General features: G+C 52.2%; 1 protein-coding gene across 1 annotated transcript in view; it reads left to right on the top strand.

The window, feature by feature from the left end:
• MUC6 (mucin 6, oligomeric mucus/gel-forming) overlaps positions 1–19,093 on the top strand; it is a 62,446-nt gene extending 43,353 nt beyond the window's left edge. The window contains exons 34-40 of the mRNA XM_042785145.1: positions 1,004–1,444; positions 3,453–3,893; positions 8,341–8,784; positions 10,751–11,191; positions 13,229–13,837; positions 16,873–16,975; positions 18,749–19,093. Coding sequence (XP_042641079.1) covers positions 1,004–1,444; positions 3,453–3,893; positions 8,341–8,784; positions 10,751–11,191; positions 13,229–13,837; positions 16,873–16,975; positions 18,749–18,926 — 2,657 coding nt within the window. The 3' untranslated portion in view covers positions 18,927–19,093. The remainder of the gene's footprint in view (positions 1–1,003; positions 1,445–3,452; positions 3,894–8,340; positions 8,785–10,750; positions 11,192–13,228; positions 13,838–16,872; positions 16,976–18,748) is intronic.
• Positions 19,094–20,038: the final 945 nt, after the last annotated feature.

The following is a 20,038-nucleotide window of genomic DNA, read 5'->3' as shown; positions in this document are numbered from 1 at the left end:
GACAGATTTATTACAGAGACTAACAACAACACTTAGACAGAGTAGGACAGTGAGAAGCATTGCCACATCTTGAAAACACCTTCCCCCCACCCCTCCCTTCCTTCCCGGGCTCAGCACTTCTCCTGATATCTCTACCTCCTCCCCAGAGCGGTGCAGGGAATTGGGGTTGCAGTCAGTGCTGCTGCTCCTTCCATCTTCCATGAGTAGAACTTCTGGAACTTTTTCCCCCCGGTCCAGCGTGGTCCCCCTCTCACAGGAGACAGTCCTCCACAAACTTTTTCTCAGACATGAGTCCCTCCCATGGGTTGCAGCGTTTCCTTAGACTGCTCTATTGTGGGACACCAAATTTCTCCAACTGGAGTCCGTCCCATGAGCTGCAGCCATTCCTGAGCAGCTCCAGCGTGGCGCAAGCTGCAATCCTACTAGCATTGAATTACAGTAGCAGGGGCTGCCTTATCCCACATGACCCCAGCCTTCTTTGGGCAAAACCACCTTGATCAATAAGGCGGAAGCCACAGGCCATAAATCAGTGTCTGTTCCACCATAGATCTCCATGGGTGGCAGGGGGGGGCCGCCCTGCCATCTTCCTACAGGATAAAGGGGGGGCTCTGCTCCGGCACACCTCCCCCTCCTTTCTTCCTCCATTCCTCCACTGACCTTGGTGTTCACACAGCTTCAGCAACTCCTCTTCACAAGCCCAACTGCTGCTCACCACGTCCCTTCTTAAATGCGTTATCGCAGAGGAGCAGCTGATGGGCTCAATTTTAGTGCGGAGGTGGAGCTCTGAGAAGTTTCTCACAAGGGGACCACCACTAGAGCCCCCTCCCCTGCTATTAAAAAACCACATTACGCACTCAAACTCAGTACCCCTGCCCAGCACGACTCAGCACTATACGGGGTTGCGTTTTGTGCCCAAGGCCCAGCCCATGCCTTCTGCCCACCTCCTCTGCCTTCCCCTCTTCTCCTGACCACCCACCGTCATCCTCTGCTTCCCTCCCAGCAGCCTTCACCCACAAAGAGACGACCGTGCCACACGCGGTGCCGCCTCTGACCACGCACAAGACCACCGCCGCCACCTCCGCCAGCAGCACCTCCAGGACCTCTGTCTCCAGAGAGCCCAGCCCCGCCAGCAGCACCAAACTCCCTCTGACAAGGACGTCTGCGAGTCCCAGCTCTGCGCCTGCCCCCAGCAGCCCGCTCAGCACCCGCCTGCCAGCCGCCGCCACCTCCACAGTCTCCTCCACATCTGCCCCAGCCTCCAGCCCCAAGCCCACGCCGACCACCCTAAGGCCCAAGCCCTCTTCCCCACCAACCAGTGCTCCAAAGGAGGTGCCTGCACCGCAGTCCCCCGCCCCTTCCACAGCCAAGACCAGCCCGCTGCCTTCGCCTGCTTCTTCTCCCTCCTCAACCGTGTCCTCAACGTGGATCAGCTCCTCACACCCCGGTAAGGCTCCCTCCTACCCTGCCCGACTCTCGTGCCCGCCGTTACCTGCTCTTACGCTTCCTTCCTTCCTTCCCGACCTCTGCCTCCCCATCATCCCTTCCACGAACCACACGCCACTTGCGCATCTTTATTGGCACTCGGCCCTCCCCTCCCACTGCCGCTGGCCAGCCTGGGGGCTGCTGCACTCCTGGGCCCTGCGCACGGGCTCTGCCTGGAACGGAGCTGATTTGTGTTCCTCGCGGGTTGTCTGGTGCCGTGTTTTAGATGTGTGTCCAAGCCCGTGTCCATAGCACACAAGTGGTTTAGCTGTTTGTTGCTGAGGAGCGCTGGCACAGCATCCTGGCTGCCTCTGCTTCTCCTTCTGCCTGCCGGGCAGTGGGCCTGGGCTGGGCAGGAGTTTGGCCGGGGACACAGCCAGGAGAGCTGACCCAGAGGAGTGACCAAGGAGATCCTCTATAGCACAGAATGTCCTGTGGAGCAGTAAAGTGTGGGCTGCAGGATGACTTTGTCACACGTAGCCATTTGTCAGAGAGCGGCTGGGCCTTGGCCACTGGTGGAAGGTGGTGAGGATTGGCCTATCCCTATCGTGGGTGGCATTTGTTTTCTTTTCCCTTCAGATTCTTTACTCCTGAAACCGCCTGTATATGGACAAGTGGGGCTTTTTTTGCCTTTCCTGTGGAGGGCCAGTGAGTGAGGGGCTGTGTGGGTACTCAGCGCACAGCCAGGGTTACCCCATCACTGACTGGCACACATGTTGGCTGCGACTGTGGCTGAGCAGGACGGGGAGGTTTAGGGAAGCAGCCCAAAGCCCGATATCTATTGCTGTTGTGGTTTGTGCTCAGAGGGCACATGAGCACCATGCAGCCGCTCACACGTCCGTTTTCTCTCTCAGAGATGAGAAGGGACAAATGAACCTGGCTTGAGATTCAAGATGGGATTGGGAAGGGCAAATCAGCCATTATGGTCATGGGGAAAAGGCGGACTCGTACAGGGAAGCAAAATAGAAGACAGATTTATTACAGAGACTAACAACAACACTTAGACAGAGTAGGACAGTGAGAAGCATTGCCACATCTTGAAAACACCTTCCCCCCACCCCTCCCTTCCTTCCCGGGCTCAGCACTTCTCCTGATATCTCTACCTCCTCCCCAGAGCGGTGCAGGGAATTGGGGTTGCAGTCAGTGCTGCTGCTCCTTCCATCTTCCATGAGTAGAACTTCTGGAACTTTTTCCCCCCGGTCCAGCGTGGTCCCCCTCTCACAGGAGACAGTCCTCCACAAACTTTTTCTCAGACATGAGTCCCTCCCATGGGTTGCAGCGTTTCCTTAGACTGCTCTATTGTGGGACACCAAATTTCTCCAACTGGAGTCCGTCCCATGAGCTGCAGCCATTCCTGAGCAGCTCCAGCGTGGCGCAAGCTGCAATCCTACTAGCATTGAATTACAGTAGCAGGGGCTGCCTTATCCCACATGACCCCAGCCTTCTTTGGGCAAAACCACCTTGATCAATAAGGCGGAAGCCACAGGCCATAAATCAGTGTCTGTTCCACCATAGATCTCCATGGGTGGCAGGGGGGGGCCGCCCTGCCATCTTCCTACAGGATACAGAGGGGTCTCTGCTCCGGGACACCTCACCCTCCTTTCTTCCTCCATTCCTCCACTGACCTTGGTGTTCACACAGCTGCAGTAACTCCTCCTCACAAGCCCAACTACTACTCACCACATCCCTTCGTAAATACGTTATTGCAGAGGCACAGTTGATTGGCTCAATTTTGGTGCAGAGGTGGAGCTTTGAGAGGTTTCTCACAAGGGTCCACCAATAGAGCCCCCTCCTCTGCTATTAAAAAACCACATTGCGCATTCAAACACAGTAACCCTGCCCAGGATGACTCAGCACAATATGGGGCTGCGTTTTTTTGCCCATGGCCCAGCCCACGCCTTCTCCCCACCTCCTCTGCCTTCCTCTCTTCTCCTGCCACCCTCCGTCATCCCCTGCTTTCCTCCCGGCAGCCTTCACCCACAAAGAGACGACCGTGCCACACGCGGTGCCGCCTCTGACCACGCACAAGACCACCGCCGCCACCTCCGCCAGCAGCACCTCCAGGACCTCTGTCTCCAGAGAGCCCAGCCCCGCCAGCAGCACCAAACTCCCTCTGACAAGGACGTCTGCGAGTCCCAGCTCTGCGCCTGCCCCCAGCAGCCCGCTCAGCACCCGCCTGCCAGCCGCCGCCACCTCCACAGTCTCCTCCACATCTGCCCCAGCCTCCAGCCCCAAGCCCACGCCGACCACCCTAAGGCCCAAGCCCTCTTCCCCACCAACCAGTGCTCCAAAGGAGGTGCCTGCACCGCAGTCCCCCGCCCCTTCCACAGCCAAGACCAGCCCGCTGCCTTCGCCTGCTTCTTCTCCCTCCTCAACCGTGTCCTCAACGTGGATCAGCTCCTCACACCCCGGTAAGGCTCCCTCCTACCCTGCCCGACTCTCATGCCCGCCGTTACCTGCTCTTACGCTTCCTTCCTTCCTTCCCGACCTCTGCCTCCCCATCATCCCTTCCACGAACCACACGCCGCTTGCGCATCTTTATTGGCACTCGGCCCTCCCCTCCCACTGCCGCTGGCCAGCCTGGGGCCTGCTGCACTCCTGGGCCCCTGCGCACGGGCTCTGCCTGGAACGGAGCTGATTTGTGTTCCTCGCGGGTTGTCTGGTGCCGTGTTTTAGATGTGTGTCCAAGCCCGTGTCCATAGCACACAAGTGGTTTAGCTGTTTGTTGCTGAGGAGCGCTGGCACAGCATCCTGGCTGCCTCTGCTTCTCCTTCTGCCTGCCGGGCAGTGGGCCTGGGCTGGGCAGGAGTTTGGCCGGTGACACAGCCAGGAGAGCTGACCCAGAGGAGTGACCCTGGATATCCTATATAGCACAGAATGTCCTGCTGAGCAGTAAAGTGTGGGCTGCAGGATGACTTTCTCACACCCAGCCATTTGTTGGAGAGCGGCTGGGCCTTGGCCACTGGTGGAAGGTGATGAGGATTGGCCTCTGCATCTCATGGGTGGCATTTATTTTGTTTTCCCTTCAGATTCTTCACTCCTGAAACTGCCTGTATATGGACATGTGGGGCTTTTTTTGCCTTTCCTGTGGAGGGCCAGTGAGTGAGGGGCTGTGTGGGTGCTCAGGCCCCAGCCAGGGATACCCCATCAATGACTGGCACACATGTTGGCTGCGACTGTGGCTGAGCAGGACGGGGAGGTTTAGGGAAGCAGCTCAAAGCCCGATCTTCTCTACTGCTGTTGTGGTTTAAGCTCTGAGGGCAAATGAGCACCACGCAGCCTCTCACACATCCATTTTCTCTCTCAGCCATGAGAAGGGACAAATAAGGCAGGCTTGAGATTCTAGATGGGATCAGGAGGGGCAAGTCAGCCATTAAGGTCATGGGGAAAAGGCAGATTCGTTAGGGGAAGGAAAAAAGAACACAGATTTATTACAGAGACTAACAACAACACTAAGACAGAGTAGGACAATGAGAAGCATTGGCACATCTTGAGAACACCTTCCCCCCACCCCTGCCTTCTTCCAGGGCTCTGCTCTGCTCCCGAGGCTTATAATTCCTACTCCCAGCAGTGCAGGTGCAGGGAATGGGGGGCGCAGTCAGTGCTGCTGCTTTTCCTTCTTCAGTGGGGGGAGCTTCTGGAACTTGTTCCCCTCTTCAATGGTGTTCGCCTTCTCACAGCAGACAGTCCTCCCCAAAATTTCTCCAATTGGAGTCCGTCCCACAGACTTCAGCCCTTCCTGAGCTGCTCCGGCGTGGGACACCCCCACATGCTGCAATCCTCCCAGCGCTGAAGTACAACAGTGGGGCTAAATTTTCCCACAAGACCCCGGCCTTCTTTCGGCACAGCACCTTGATAATACAGGCAAAAAACACAGGCCATAAATCAGGGTCTGCTCCACTGTATCCCACCATGGGTGGCAGGGGAGGCATCCCTGCCGTCTCCCCACAGGCTACAGGGGGGTCTCTGCTCTGGCACACCTCCCCCCTCCTTTCTTCCTCCATTCCTCCACTGACCTTGGTGTTCACGCAGCTGCAGCAACTCCTCCACACAAGTCCCACTCCTCCTCACCACATCCTTTCTTAAATAAATTTTCGTAGAGGTGCAGCCAGTTGGCTGAGGTTTGGTGCAGAGGTGGAGCTGACTTGGAGCTGGGGGAGGTTGGAGAAGCTCCTGCCAAGGGGCAACGACTGCAGCCCCCTCCCTTGCTACCAAAAAACCACATGGGCACTCAAAACCAGAACACCTGCCCAGCATGATGCAGCATGATAGGGGGCTAATTTTTTTGCCCAAGGCCCCAGCCAAGGCCTTCTGCCCACCTCCTCTGCCTTCCCCTCTTCTCCTGCCACCCTCCGTCATCCTCTGCTTTCCTCCCGGTAGCCTTCACCCACAAAGAGACGACCGTGCCACACGCGGTGCCGCCTCTGACCATGCACAAGACCACCGCTGCCACCTCCGCCAGCAGCACCTCCAGGACCTCTGTCTCCAGAGAGCCCAGCCCCGCCAGCAGCACCAAACTCCCTCTGACAAGGACGTCTGCGAGTCCCAGCTCTGCGCCTGCCCCCAGCAGCCCGCTCAGCACCCGCCTGCCAGCCACCGCCACCTCCACAGTCTCCTCCACATCTGCCCCAGCCTCCAGCCCCAAGCCCACGCCGACCACCCTAAGGCCCAAGCCCTCTTCCCCACCAACCAGTGCTCCAAAGGAGGTGCCTGCACCGCAGTCCCCCGCCCCTTCCACAGCCAAGACCAGCCCGCTGCCTTCGCCTGCTTCTTCTCCCTCCTCAACCGTGTCCTCAACGTGGATCAGCTCCTCACACCCCGGTAAGGCTCCCTCCTACCCTGCCCGACTCTCGTGCCCGCCGTTACCTGCTCTTACGCTTCCTTCCTTCCTTCCCGACCTCTGCCTCCCCATCATCCCTTCCACGAACCACACGCCGCTTGCGCATCTTTATTGGCACTCGGCCCTCCCCTCCCACCGCCGCTGGCCAGCCTGGGGGCTGCTGCACTCCTGGGCCCTGCGCACGGGCTCTGCCTGGAACGGAGCTGATTTGTGTTCCTCGCGGGTTGTCTGGTGCCGTGTTTTAGATGTGTGTCCAAGCCCGTGTCCATAGCACACAAGTGGTTTAGCTGTTTGTTGCTGAGGAGCGCTGGCACAGCATCCTGGCTGCCTCTGCTTCTCCTTCTGCCTGCCGGGCAGTGGGCCTGGGCTGGGCAGGAGTTTGGCCGGGGACACAGCCAGGAGAGCTGACCCAGAGGAGTGACAAGGAGATCCTCTATAGCACAGAACGTCCTGCCGAGCAGTAAAGTGTGGGCTGCAGGATGACTTGCTCACACCTAGCTATTTGTCGGAGACCGGCTGGGCCTTGGCCACTGGTGGAATGTGGTGAGGATTGGCCTCTGCATCTCGTGGGTGGCATTTGCTTTGTTTTCCCTTGAGTTTCTTCACTCCTGAAACCATCTGTATATGGACATGTGAGGCTTTTCTTCCCTTCCACTTCTGATTCTCTCCCCCTTCCTGTGAAGGGCCAGTGAGTGAGGGGCTGTGTGGGAACTCAGGCCCCAGCCAGGGATACCCCATCACGGACTGGTACACACATCTGCCGCGACTGTGGCAGAGCAGGACGGGGAGGTTTAGGGAAGCAGCTCAAAGCCCGATCTTCTCTACTGCTATTGTGGTTTGAGCTCTGAGGGCAAATGAGCACCACGCAGGTACTCACACATCCGTTTTCTCTCTCAGAGATGAGAAGGGACCAATGAACCTGGCTTGACATTAAAGATGGGATCGGGAAGGGCAAATCAGCCATTATGGTCATGGGGAAGATGTGGACTCGTTCGGTGAACAAAAATAGAAGACAGATTTATTACAGAGACTAACAACAACACTTAGACAGAGTAGGACAGTGAGAAGCAATGACACATCTTGAGAACACCTTCCCCCCACCCCTCCCTTCCTCCCCGGGCTCAGCATTTCTCCTGATATCTCTACCTCCTCCCCAGAGCAGTGCAGGTGCAGGGAATTCGGGGTTGCAGTCAGTGCTGGTGCTTCTTCCGTCTTCCATAAGTAGACCTTCTGGAACTTTTTCCCCCCAGTCCAGCGTGGTCCCCTTCTCACAGGAGACCGTCCTCCACAAACTTTCACAGACATGAGTCCCTCCTACAGGCTGCGGCATTTCCTTAAACTGCTCTGGAGCGGGACACCAACTTTCTCCAACTGGAGTCCGTCCCATGAGCTGCAGCCCTTCCTGAGCTGCTCCGGCATGGGGCAAGCTGCAATCCTCCCAGCGCTGAACTACAATAGCAGGGGCTGCCTTATCCCACAAGACCCCGGCCTTCTTCAGGCAGAGACACCTTGATCAATAAGGCAGAAGCCACAGGCCATAAATCAGTGTCTGCTCCACCGTAGATCTCCCATGGGTGGCAGGGGGGGGGCCGCTCTGCCGTCTCCCCACAGGATACAGAGGGGTCTCTGCTCTGGCACAACTCCACCCTCCTTTCTTCCTCCGTTCCTCCACTGACCTTGGTGTTCACACAGCTGCAGTAACTCCTCCTCACAAGCCCAACTAATACTCAGCACGTTCCTTCGTAAATACATTATCGCAGGGGCACAGCTGATTGGCTCAATTTTGGTGCAGAGGTGGAGCTTTGAGAAGTTTCTCACAAGGGTCCACCAATAGAGCCCCCTCCCCTGCTATTAAAAAACCACATTACGCATTCAAACACAGTAACCCTGCCCAGGACGACTCAGCACAATATGGGGCTGCGTTTTGTGCCCAAGGCCCAGCCCGCGCCTTCTGCCCACCTCCTCTGCCTTCCCCTCTTCTCCTGACCACCCACCGTCATCCTCTGCTTTCCTCCCAGCAGCCTTCACCCACAAAGAGACGACCGTGCCACACGCGGTGCCGCCTCTGACCACGCACAAGACCACCGCCGCCACCTCCGCCAGCAGCACCTCCAGGACCTCTGTCTCCAGAGAGCCCAGCCCCGCCAGCAGCACCAAACTCCCTCTGACAAGGACGTCTGCGAGTCCCAGCTCTGTGCCTGCCCCCAGCAGCCCACTCAGCACCCGCCTGCCAGCCGCCGCCACCTCCACAGTCTCCTCCACATCTGCCCCAGCCTCCAGCCCCAAGCCCACGCCGACCACCCTAAGGCCCAAGCCCTCTTCCCCACCAACCAGTGCTCCAAAGGAGGTGCCTGCACCGCAGTCCCCCGCCCCTTCCACAGCCAAGACCAGCCCGCTGCCTTCGCCTGCTTCTTCTCCCTCCTCAACCGTGTCCTCAACGTGGATCAGCTCCTCACACCCCGGTAAGGCTCCCTCCTACCCTGCCCGACTCTCGTGCCCGCCGTTACCTGCTCTTACGCTTCCTTCCTTCCTTCCCGACCTCTGCCTCCCCATCATCCCTTCCACGAACCACATGCCGCTTGCGCATCTTTATTGGCACTCGGCCCTCCCCTCCCACTGCCGCTGGCCAGCCTGGGGGCTGCTGCACTCCTGGGCCCCTGCGCACGGGCTCTGCCTGGAACGGAGCTGATTTGTGTTCCTCGCGGGTTGTCTGGTGCCGTGTTTTAGATGTGTGTCCAAGCCCGTGTCCATAGCACACAAGTGGTTTAGCTGTTTGTTGCTGAGGAGCGCTGGCACAGCATCCTGGCTGCCTCTGCTTCTCCTTCTGCCTGCCGGGCAGTGGGCCTGGGCTGGGCAGGAGTTTGGCCGGTGACACAGCCAGGAGAGCTGACCCAGTGGAGTGACCAAGGAGATCCTCTATAGCACAGAACAGCTTGCCGAGCAGTAAAGTGTGGGCTGCAGGATGACTTTGTCACACGTAGCCATTTGTCAGAGAGCGGCTGGGCCTTGGCCACTGGTGGAAGGTGATGAGGATTGGCCTCTGCATCTCATGGGTGGCATTTATTTTGTTTTCCCTTCAGATTCTTCACTCCTGAAACCGCCTGTATATGGACATGTGGGGCTTTTTTTGCCTTTCCTGTGGAGGGCCAGTGAGTGAGGGGCTGTGTGGGTGCTCAGGCCCCAGCCAGGGATACCCCATCAATGACTGGCACACATGTTGGCTGCGACTGTGGCTGAGCAGGACGGGGAGGTTTAGGGAAGCAGCTCAAAGCCCGATCCTCTCTACTGCTGTTGTGGTTTGAGGTCTGAGGGCAAATGAGCACCACGCAGCCGCTCACACGTCCATTTTCTCTCTCAGCGATGAGAAGGGACAAATAAGGCAGGCTTGAGATTCTAGATGGGATCAGGAAGGGCAAGTCAGCCATTAAGGTCATGGGGAAAAGGCAGATTCGTTAGGAGAAGGTAAAAAAGAACACAGATTTATTACAGAGACTAACAACATGTAACAGAGTAGGACAGTGAGAAGCAATGGTACATCTTGAGAACACCTTTCCCCCACCCCTGCCTTCTTCCAGGGCTGTGCTCTGCTCCCGAGGCTTATACTTCCTACTCCCAGCAGTGCAGGGGCAGGGAATGGGGGGCGCAGTCAGTGCTGCTGCTTTTCCTTCTTCAGTGGGGGGAGCTTCTGGAACTTGTTCCCCTCTTCAATGGTGTTCGCCTTCTCACAGCAGACAGTCCTCCCCAAAATTTCTCCAATTGGAGTCCGTCCCACAGACTTCAGCCCTTCCTGAGCTGCTCCGGCGTGGGACACCCCCACATGCTGCAATCCTCCCAGCGCTGAAGTACAACAGTGGGGCTAAATTTTCCCACAAGACCCCGGCCTTCTTTCGGCACAGCACCTTGATAATACAGGCAAAAAACACAGGCCATAAATCAGGGTCTGCTCCACTGTATCCCACCATGGGTGGCAGGGGGGCCGCCCTGCCGTCTCCACACAGGCTACAGGGGGGGTCTCTGCTCTGGCACACCTCCCCCCTCCTTTCTTCCTCCATTCCTCCACTGACCTTGGTGTTCACGCAGCTGCAGCAACTCCTCCACACAAGTCCCACTCCTCCTCACCACATCCTTTCTTAAATAAATTTTCGTAGAGGCGCAGCCAGTTGGCTGAGGTTTGGTGCAGAGGTGGAGCTGACTTGGAGCTGGGGGAGGTTGGAGAAGCTCCTGCCAAGGGGCAACGACTGCAGCCCCCTCCCTTGCTACCAAAAAACCACATGGGCACTCAAAACCAGAACACCTGCCCAGCATGATGCAGCATGATAGGGGGCTAATTTTTTTGCCCAAGGCCCCAGCCAAGGCCTTCTGCCCACCTCCTCTGCCTTCCCCTCTTCTCCTGCCACCCTCCGTCATCCTCTGCTTTCCTCCCGGTAGCCTTCACCCACAAAGAGACGACCGTGCCACACGCGGTGCCGCCTCTGACCACGCACAAGACCACCGCTGCCACCTCCGCCAGCAGCACCTCCAGGACCTCTGTCTCCAGAGAGCCCAGCCCCGCCAGCAGCACCAAACTCCCTCTGACAAGGACGTCTGCGAGTCCCAGCTCTGTGCCTGCCCCCAGCAGCCCGCTCAGCACCCGCCTGCCAGCTGCCGCCACCTCCACAGTCTCCTCCACATCTGCCCCAGCCTCCAGCCCCAAGCCCACGCCGACCACCCTAAGGCCCAAGCCCTCTTCCCCACCAACCAGTGCTCCAAAGGAGGTGCCTGCACCGCAGTCCCCCGCCCCTTCCACAGCCAAGACCAGCCCGCTGCCTTCGCCTGCTTCTTCTCCCTCCTCAACCGTGTCCTCAACGTGGATCAGCTCCTCACACCCCGGTAAGGCTCCCTCCTACCCTGCCCGACTCACGTGCCCGCCGTTACCTGCTCTTACGCTTCCTTCCTTCCTTCCCGACCTCTGCCTCCCCATCATCCCTTCCACGAACCACACGCCACTTGCGCATCTTTATTGGCACTCGGCCCTCCCCTCCCACTGCCGCTGGCCAGCCTGGGGGCTGCTGCACTCCTGGGCCCCTGCGCACGGGCTCTGCCTGGAACGGAGCTGATTTGTGTTCCTCGCGGGTTGTCTGGTGCCGTGTTTTAGATGTGTGTCCAAGCCCGTGTCCATAGCACACAAGTGGTTTAGCTGTTTGTTGCTGAGGAGCGCTGGCACAGCATCCTGGCTGCCTCTGCTTCTCCTTCTGCCTGCCGGGCAGTGGGCCTGGGCTGGGCAGGAGTTTGGCCGGGGACACAGCCAGGAGAGCTGACCCAGAGGAGTGACAAGGAGATCCTCTATAGCACAGAACGTCCTGCCGAGCAGTAAAGTGTGGGCTGCAGGATGACTTGCTCACACCTAGCTATTTGTCGGAGACCGGCTGGGCCTTGGCCACTGGTGGAATGTGGTGAGGATTGGCCTCTGCATCTCGTGGGTGGCATTTGCTTTGTTTTCCCTTGAGTTTCTTCACTCCTGAAACCATCTGTATATGGACATGTGAGGCTTTTCTTCCCTTCCACTTCTGATTCTCTCCCCCTTCCTGTGAAGGGCCAGTGAGTGAGGGGCTGTGTGGGAACTCAGGCCCCAGCCAGGGATACCCCATCACGGACTGGTACACACATCTGCCACGACTGTGGCAGAGCAGGACGGGGAGGTTTAGGGAAGCAGCTCAAAGCCCGATCTTCTCTACTGCTATTGTGGTTTGAGCTCTGAGGGCAAATGAGCACCACGCAGGTACTCACACATCCGTTTTCTCTCTCAGAGATGAGAAGGGACCAATGAGCCTGGCTTGACATTAAAGATGGGATCGGGAAGGGCAAATCAGCCATTATGGTCATGGGGAAGATGTGGACTCGTTCGGTGAACAAAAATAGAAGACAGATTTATTACAGAGACTAACAACAACACTTAGACAGAGTAGGACAGTGAGAAGCAATGACACATCTTGAGAACACCTTCCCCCCACCCCTCCCTTCCTCCCCGGGCTCAGCATTTCTCCTGATATCTCTACCTCCTCCCCAGAGCGGTGCAGGTGCAGGGAATTCGGGGTTGCAGTCAGTGCTGGTGCTTCTTCCATCTTCCATAAGTAGACCTTCTGGAACTTTTTCCCCCCAGTCCAGCGTGGTCCCCTTCTCACAGGAGACCGTCCTCCACAAACTTTCACAGACATGAGTCCCTCCTACAGGCTGCGGCATTTCCTTAAACTGCTCTGGAGCGGGACACCAACTTTCTCCAACTGGAGTCCGTCCCATGAGCTGCAGCCCTTCCTGAGCTGCTCCGGCATGGGGCAAGCTGCAATCCTCCCAGCGCTGAACTACAATAGCAGGGGCTGCCTTATCCCACAAGACCCCGGCCTTCTTCAGGCAGAGACACCTTGATCAATAAGGCAGAAGCCACAGGCCATAAATCAGTGTCTGCTCCACCGTAGATCTCCCATGGGTGGCAGGGGGGGGCCGCTCTGCCGTCTCCCCACAGGATACAGAGGGGTCTCTGCTCTGGCACAACTCCACCCTCCTTTCTTCCTCCATTCCTCCACTGACCTTGGTGTTCACACAGCTGCAGTAACTCCTCCTCACAAGCCCAACTACTCCTCACCACGTTCCTTCGTAAATACATTATCGCAGGGGCACAGCTGATTGGCTCAATTTTGGTGCAGAGGTGGAGCTTTGAGAAGTTTCTCACAAGGGTCCACCAATAGAGCCCCCTCCCCTGCTATTAAAAAACCACATTACGCATTCAAACACAGTAACCCTGCCCAGGACGACTCAGCACAATATGGGGCTGCGTTTTGTGCCCAAGGCCCAGCCCGCGCCTTCTGCCCACCTCCTCTGCCTTCCCCTCTTCTCCTGACCACCCACCGTCATCCTCTGCTTCCCTCCCAGCAGCCTTCACCCACAAAGAGACGACCGTGCCACACGCGGTGCCGCCTCTGACCACGCACAAGACCACCGCCGCCACCTCCGCCAGCAGCACCTCCAGGACCTCTGTCTCCAGAGAGCCCAGCCCCGCCAGCAGCACCAAACTCCCTCTGACAAGGACGTCTGCGAGTCCCAGCTCTGCGCCTGCCCCCAGCAGCCCGCTCAGCACCCGCCTGCCAGCCGCCGCCACCTCCACAGTCTCCTCCACATCTGCCCCAGCCTCCAGCCCCAAGCCCACGCCGACCACTCTCACTACGTCCGTTCATAGTTCTGCTCCTGGTACTGCATATTTTTCCTCCCAAAATACCACATTCGCTCCACATCGGAAAACATCTGCAGTAGTAGTTCCTACCAGTACCGCTGTGAAGTCCACTCCACTTTTGATCCCAACTGTTTTATCTACAACAATTACTTTTGCACCCAGTATTATCACTACTGCTTCTACAGAGTCTTTTGAAAGAACTTCTTTGCAAACATCAACATTAACCACTACCCGCACTACGTCTTCTCCTTCTTTCACCTCTAGACTTTCAACATCCTTGTCTTCTGTTGTACCAGTAACAGTGCCACAAGGTAAAGTATATCCATATATTTTCTTATATGATGTTTTTGTTTTTAGCACATCTTTTCTTTGAGTGTATGAATTTTTGTATTACATATTCTTTCGCTATGATACCATTTGTATGCACTGGTATCCATCTTTTCATTTTGTCCTTTTTGCCATTATTTTCTGTAGAGTAGTTGTCTGAAGTCTTTGATTTATTATCAGCAATTTCCCTGATACACACCTTTTAATGTCTACATCGAAGTGTATCAGGAGAGTCACAGATCTGTTATATTTTTAATGTTACAATCCCTGTTAAGCAGTGTAAGAATGGTACCTTTTATATGAACAGGCTATCTCTTGATTTACCGTGTATTCTTCGTCTTAGTTCTCACATACTTTCTGCACACTTGAGCATTTTTGGGGTATCTCTTCTCCAGGATAGTGTTTTCTTAGTTTTCAAGGTACAGTGATGGTTTTGGGCTCCTGTGCATAATTAAAACCTTTATATTTTGACTGAAGGAATAGCACATTCTACATACAATTTCTGCACAGTTTCCTGTCAAGGGAATCACACAAAGCAACATCCTCCCTACTGGTTTTAAATGGAACTGTCCCACTTTAGAGTCCACAGTATAGGAGTCAAGAACACTGGTGTGGATATACAAGAGGTATCTATACATTTTTGACTATTCTGTATGGGTAGTAGAGGCCTAGTTTTTAGTCTTTGGAACACTGAGGCAGAGAGTTTTTATTCAACACTTCCTAGGACATGGATTAATCCTTCTAATAAACCAGAATGGCATACGCACTGTTCAGGCTGTGAATGGAAGGGGGATTTCCTTTGTGAGTCTTTTTTTGTATGTTTATTTGTTTTAACCACTGTTTGAGGGCCCAGAGAAGAGTTAACATCTCAATTTCAGCTACTTAGCATTCCCTTTTGGAAGAGTTCAACATACAAAGGAAAAATCTATCTGGAAAGCATACTTGAGACATTTCATACTGCCTTCTTTCCTGTTGCCTTCTGTAATCATGTATCACTTTCACTGTTTGTTCTTTTTTTTATGCGTTTAATTCCTAAAGAAAGTGCAACCTCACCTCCAACGACTCACAGTTTTCACTTGCCTTATCTTTTCCAAGAATTAGGAGCGTCCTAATAGGCCTGCCCTTTTCTAGACTGCTTAATAATGAGATTATTTTTCTTATCTTTGAAGCACACGTTCAAAATTTTTCCAGAGATCTGTATGCTATTTCTTTAGTTGTGACTCTTCACACAAAATCCTCCATCCCGTCATTACAACCAGATCAACTGAACCAGAAACGTATCTGTAACAGCAACAAAAAATGACCCAAGTGGAACACCATGCTCAAGCCATCCAAGACATCACCCACCGAGTCTTACCCCAGAAGGCTGATTTACACAAAGGGTCCCAATTACTCAACTAAGGAACCAGTATTTGTGGTTAACTACTATTCTCAAATGGTGACGTGAGGCTCAGTATGTAACAGGGGGTGCAGGAGCCTCTGGGAGAACCTTTCACCTCTGGTTTCACCGTTCATCTCACCAGCAGAGCGTGGCTTGTACAGGTCAGTCACCTCCCCCACAAGGCACGGCGGAACCTGCAGCGCAAGCGACCGACCGCAGCGCCTGTCCTTCCCCCCACTGTCACACAGGGATTGCAGTACCAAAGGGGCTGGTTTCAGGTTTTTTGAAAAGAAAGGACTTTCAAATTGACCGATTGCGTGAGCATCGGGATATGACAGCTTGACCCGAGGGATTCTTTCTCTTGCCCCGCTCCCTCTGACCCCGCTTTCCCTGCATCCTCTTAATTTTCACCTCACAGAATGGGAATCCAAGCAGGAACCCTCACATAAGCAGGAAGATTCGCCCCAGTATAATTATGGTTTTGGTCCTAGCTCTAGATTCTGTTTGCATTTTTTTTTTAAAGTGCTTCAGGACAGTATCTCCCCAACCATACTCTTACAGGGTTTATTCCTTGGAGGCAACAGGCAGTACACCTCTCAGTATTTATTTCATGAGTTCAGAAAGTAGCAAACAAGTTGTTCTCCTTCCTCTGCACATTTTTCAGCCCTAAACTGAGCATTTCTGGTACTTTTCAGTCTTGCAGAACATTAACAATACCTTTCAGTTCAGAAAGAAAATTTAAATACTAGTCCAGCTCCTAGCTTTTCATTTATGAGATACAGGTATAGTACATTAGTCTAGTGTCCAGTTATTAGTCACCTTATTTTCCAGTGACAAATTCTCACATTCCTACTACAGTATTAACTGAGCCTTCCCCACAACAATGTGCAGGTTTGACCCGTAACCCTTCTTCAAGCAGGGAACCTGAATGTGCCCAAAAGGGCAGCATGAGAGGTGCATGAATTACCTTCATAGTATTCAACATCTTTGTTCTCCTTAACATGAATTTCAAAAGCAATCTTTAAAATTGTGTGTTACTGCTTAGTGTCTTGTTTCAGGTCAGGAGAAAACGCAAGATCAATACCTTTAATCTTTACCTGCTATGTAGCATTATGTGTTCTATCTAGTAAGAAAAGACAGAGTTCAGGCAGGCATTTCAGTTGAACTTCTGGCTGTCTATAAATCAATCAATCAATCCTTAAAATGAATCAATTAAGCATTTTTCAAGCAAGGAAAATCTAACACAAAGTCTGAGAGCCAGAAGTAATTCCACCAGGATTAGCCAGCTGGTTTTATTTGCATCTCTCTGTTCTCATCAGTGGATTAGTTTTGTCCTGCTGGACTGAATTTGCATTATATTCTTAACAGGATTTTTTTTTTTTTTTTTTTCCTCATTTCTAATTCCAGAGACTTGCATTTTCTTAGTTGTCCTCCAGGGTAACTACCTCACGCAGCTTCAGGGCCTGGTTTAAAACCTTTTATTGCGGTCTTACTCACTTGTGACTTGTTAATCGACTCATGCACTAGGAATGGAATGGTTTTCCATGAAACCCAGTATGGAGGCTTTGGCATCCAGCAAAGGTCCCTTGAGAAGACTAAGAATTTCTGCTGTACTTTTTGTCTTTTTACATTTGACAGAGCCTTGCAGAGAACTCAAGTATGAAGAAAACATAACTTACAAAGGCTGTTCTACAAACGTCACTGTAAGCCGATGTGAAGGATCCTGTCCATCTTCAACAAAGTAAGGATAGTACCATACAGTCTCTCAACTAAACTTCTTTCTTGTTCTTATTTGGCCATCTCCTGAGCAGCGATACCTGTTAACTACCACTCCTTTATAATTCGGGGAGAAAAATGTGGTCAGCATCTGCCCAAGAATATGGTGTTGCAGTGTAAGCCAGCTAACTAGAAACAACAGTAATAAGCTCATTCAGTACATGGGGATTTACAGTTTAAACAAGGAAAGTTGTCTCACTTAAGTTTTTTTTTAGAAAAAAACACAAAAACAAAAACAAAACACCAGACATCAATGCTGCAGTTTGGGGGCTTTTTTTTTTTTTTTTTTTAAGATGGAAAAGATCAGCTAGACTACAAATACCTATTTTCAAATAGCCAACACAGCAAAATAAGAAATTTATTTCACCTGAATACATAATATCACTTCAGTTGACTTATAATGTTATCCTAACAGTGTAATTCAAGGATATTTAATTTATAGTTACAAGTGTGCTGCCTCAGGCTGTGCAGTTCTGCTTGCTCACTAGGAGACAATCAACTCAGAATCAAGGCTTCAAAAAAACTAAACTCACTGCAGCAGTATTACAAAGTACACGGTTATCTGGGAAAAAAAATTCAATTGTTATATTCCCATCAATCCAAGCAAATACAATGTTCAAGAACAGGAAAGCAATGAAAGGGTTTGCTTTTGCAATAACTCATTTAAATTAACCCTGAAGGTAAAAGCTATCCCTTCAAAGTGAGTTCAGGTGTGCCCCAGCATTTTTAAAACCAAGTGACTGACTTTGTATCTTGAGAGTTTTCAGAAGAGCTGTGAAGCCCGGAGGAAGATTTTGAGTTATAAAGGTTCATCACAATCACTAAAGAAAGTTGTGGTTTAAAAAGTTTTAACTGAAACCAAGCAGAGTCTTCTCCCCTTTACAGAGATTTCTACAAAAATATTTTTTTCCATAACTCTCTTGTTCCCATAGCTGAATTCTAGCCTGCATGTATACAACCTCCCACTGACAAAAAAAAAAAAAAAAAAGAAAAAAAGATAGGAGCAAGTCCAGCAGCACAGTTGGCTGAACATGGTCAGAAAAGCAACACTCTAATAGCATAACAGGACTATCAGAAGAGAATCTCAGTCTCACTTGCTTATTCAAGATATCACTTCACCAATCTGTGTTTTATTCCTGTTAATCCAGCAAGATACATGCAAGTCTACTACTACTTTGTTAACTGACCTCAGAGCCCAGGGTTTGCATTATGCAGTCATCAGCCCAGATTCTGGTGCTGAGGGTTCAGAGGAAGAAAGGGATTTTCCTTCCTCCATGAGCTGTGCAAAAGGAACCCACACAATTTGGAATCCTTGTTAACAGATCATACCAGAGACCTGGTGCAACCTCTAAGTAGTCCGGTGCACAGCTGTAAAAAAATTTAAGTATATAGCTACTGTATGATTTTAGTAAGTGCAAAAGGAATGGGGAAATAAAATCCTTAGTTTTCCAGTGAGGTCTGAGGCGTAATAGCTATAAACTCTTTGCAAATTCAGTCTTAAAATGGAAGGCAGAGGCTTAGTACACCCGAACTCCTGCAGCAGTCACCATGAGAACTTAAAACACTCAACTGCTGCACTGTTTGTAGTTCTGTAGTTGACAGAACCATTAAACTCTAGGGGCTGTGCTCTTTCCTCTAAATGTTCCACCATAAGAAAAAAAAAAAAAAAATGTTCAAATACTTGAAAAGCTGTAAGCCTAAAATGTTGTATACAAATCCTTCCCTCTCTTTCAAACAGGTTGAATGTTGAGAAGATGATGGTCAGCACAGTCTGCGGCTGCTGTAGGCCACTTCAGCTGCTGAAGAAGGAAATCCAACTGCCATGCAAAGACCCAGATAAGCCTGGAAAAATGCTCATTACAGAAATAATTGTATTTAGTGGCTGTGATTGTAACTTTGACAGCTGCACACACTAGCCAAACCTCCAAATGGCCTCAGATACCAATTTTTCTTTTTTTTTTTTTTAATTAAACACTGATCACAATTTGAATGGATCCACGGTGAGAGCTCATTGCCAGGAGTTCTCTCGTACTGATAACACAGGCTAGCCTTACAGCCAGGCTTCCCGAGCAGCTACCTGGAGTATCAATGAAGTCAACCAATAAATTATTCCTGATCAGAAGGGGGCTGCAGGGGGGGAAAAAAAAGAATGGGCAGGGGGGAAGGGGAGGAGGAAGGAAGACCGTGTCAGAGCATCTGGCTTGCTCAGGGTGGTATTTAACCAGAGGCTACAAACTGGCCTATATACTGTGCAATAACAGAAATTTGACTTTCAAATAAAATAGAAGGAATTGAATTTGCTAACATACTTCTCATTATTTGACCAATTGTTTTAACTGAAAATAGTCAGGTTCACTGCAGCTGAACTAGGACCTGTGGAATAGCCCATTACTGCACTGAGAAAAAAAAAAAAAAAAAGACAGTAAGGTGACCTGTTCCCTTTGCTTTGGAAGCCTGTGCTTGTCACCCATCTGCAGCCGCTGTCGAAGCAAGGTGCTACACGAACAGAGACCTACCTGTGAGGTTCCTACACGCACCCTTCATGTGGTGGGACATTTCTAGAATCGTCACTAACACGGACATGGCGTGGCTTCTGGACAAAGCAGAAATTTGCAGGGCATTTCTCTGCAAGAAAGCAAAGGCCCTGTGTGTCTAACAGGACACAGGCAGTTCCCTCAAGCTGTTTCTACCTGCTGCTAGCAGAGAGTAGTCGTCGTTTGCAGTTCATTTAAGAAAAGGTTGGATGAATGCACAAAAGCTCATAGTGCCCAGGTATTTTTGTTTTCTTTTAGCAAGTTTTAGAGAAGTATTAAGGACGTGAAGCATACATTTAAAGCTTGAGTGAGGTTATTCAGCAGATTAGATGCTCTTCTTTTACAGCGATGTAGTGATGTCAACTTTTTTTCTGTACCAGTCCTGCCTGTGTGTAATACAGGTGTGTGCTTCATAGCCCCAACCATACCGCAGTTACACCAGTTCACTGCAGCATGTACTCTTGTTAAACACAATAGGAAAAGAGATTTTACAT

The sequence above is a fragment of the Tyto alba genome, unplaced genomic scaffold (genome assembly GCF_018691265.1).
Source record: "Tyto alba isolate M040663 unplaced genomic scaffold, T.alba_DEE_v4.0 Super-Scaffold_8, whole genome shotgun sequence".
Lineage (NCBI taxonomy): Eukaryota > Metazoa > Chordata > Aves > Strigiformes > Tytonidae > Tyto > Tyto alba.
Note: the sequence above shows the minus strand (reverse complement) of the source record. Positions and strands in the feature narration are given on the sequence as shown.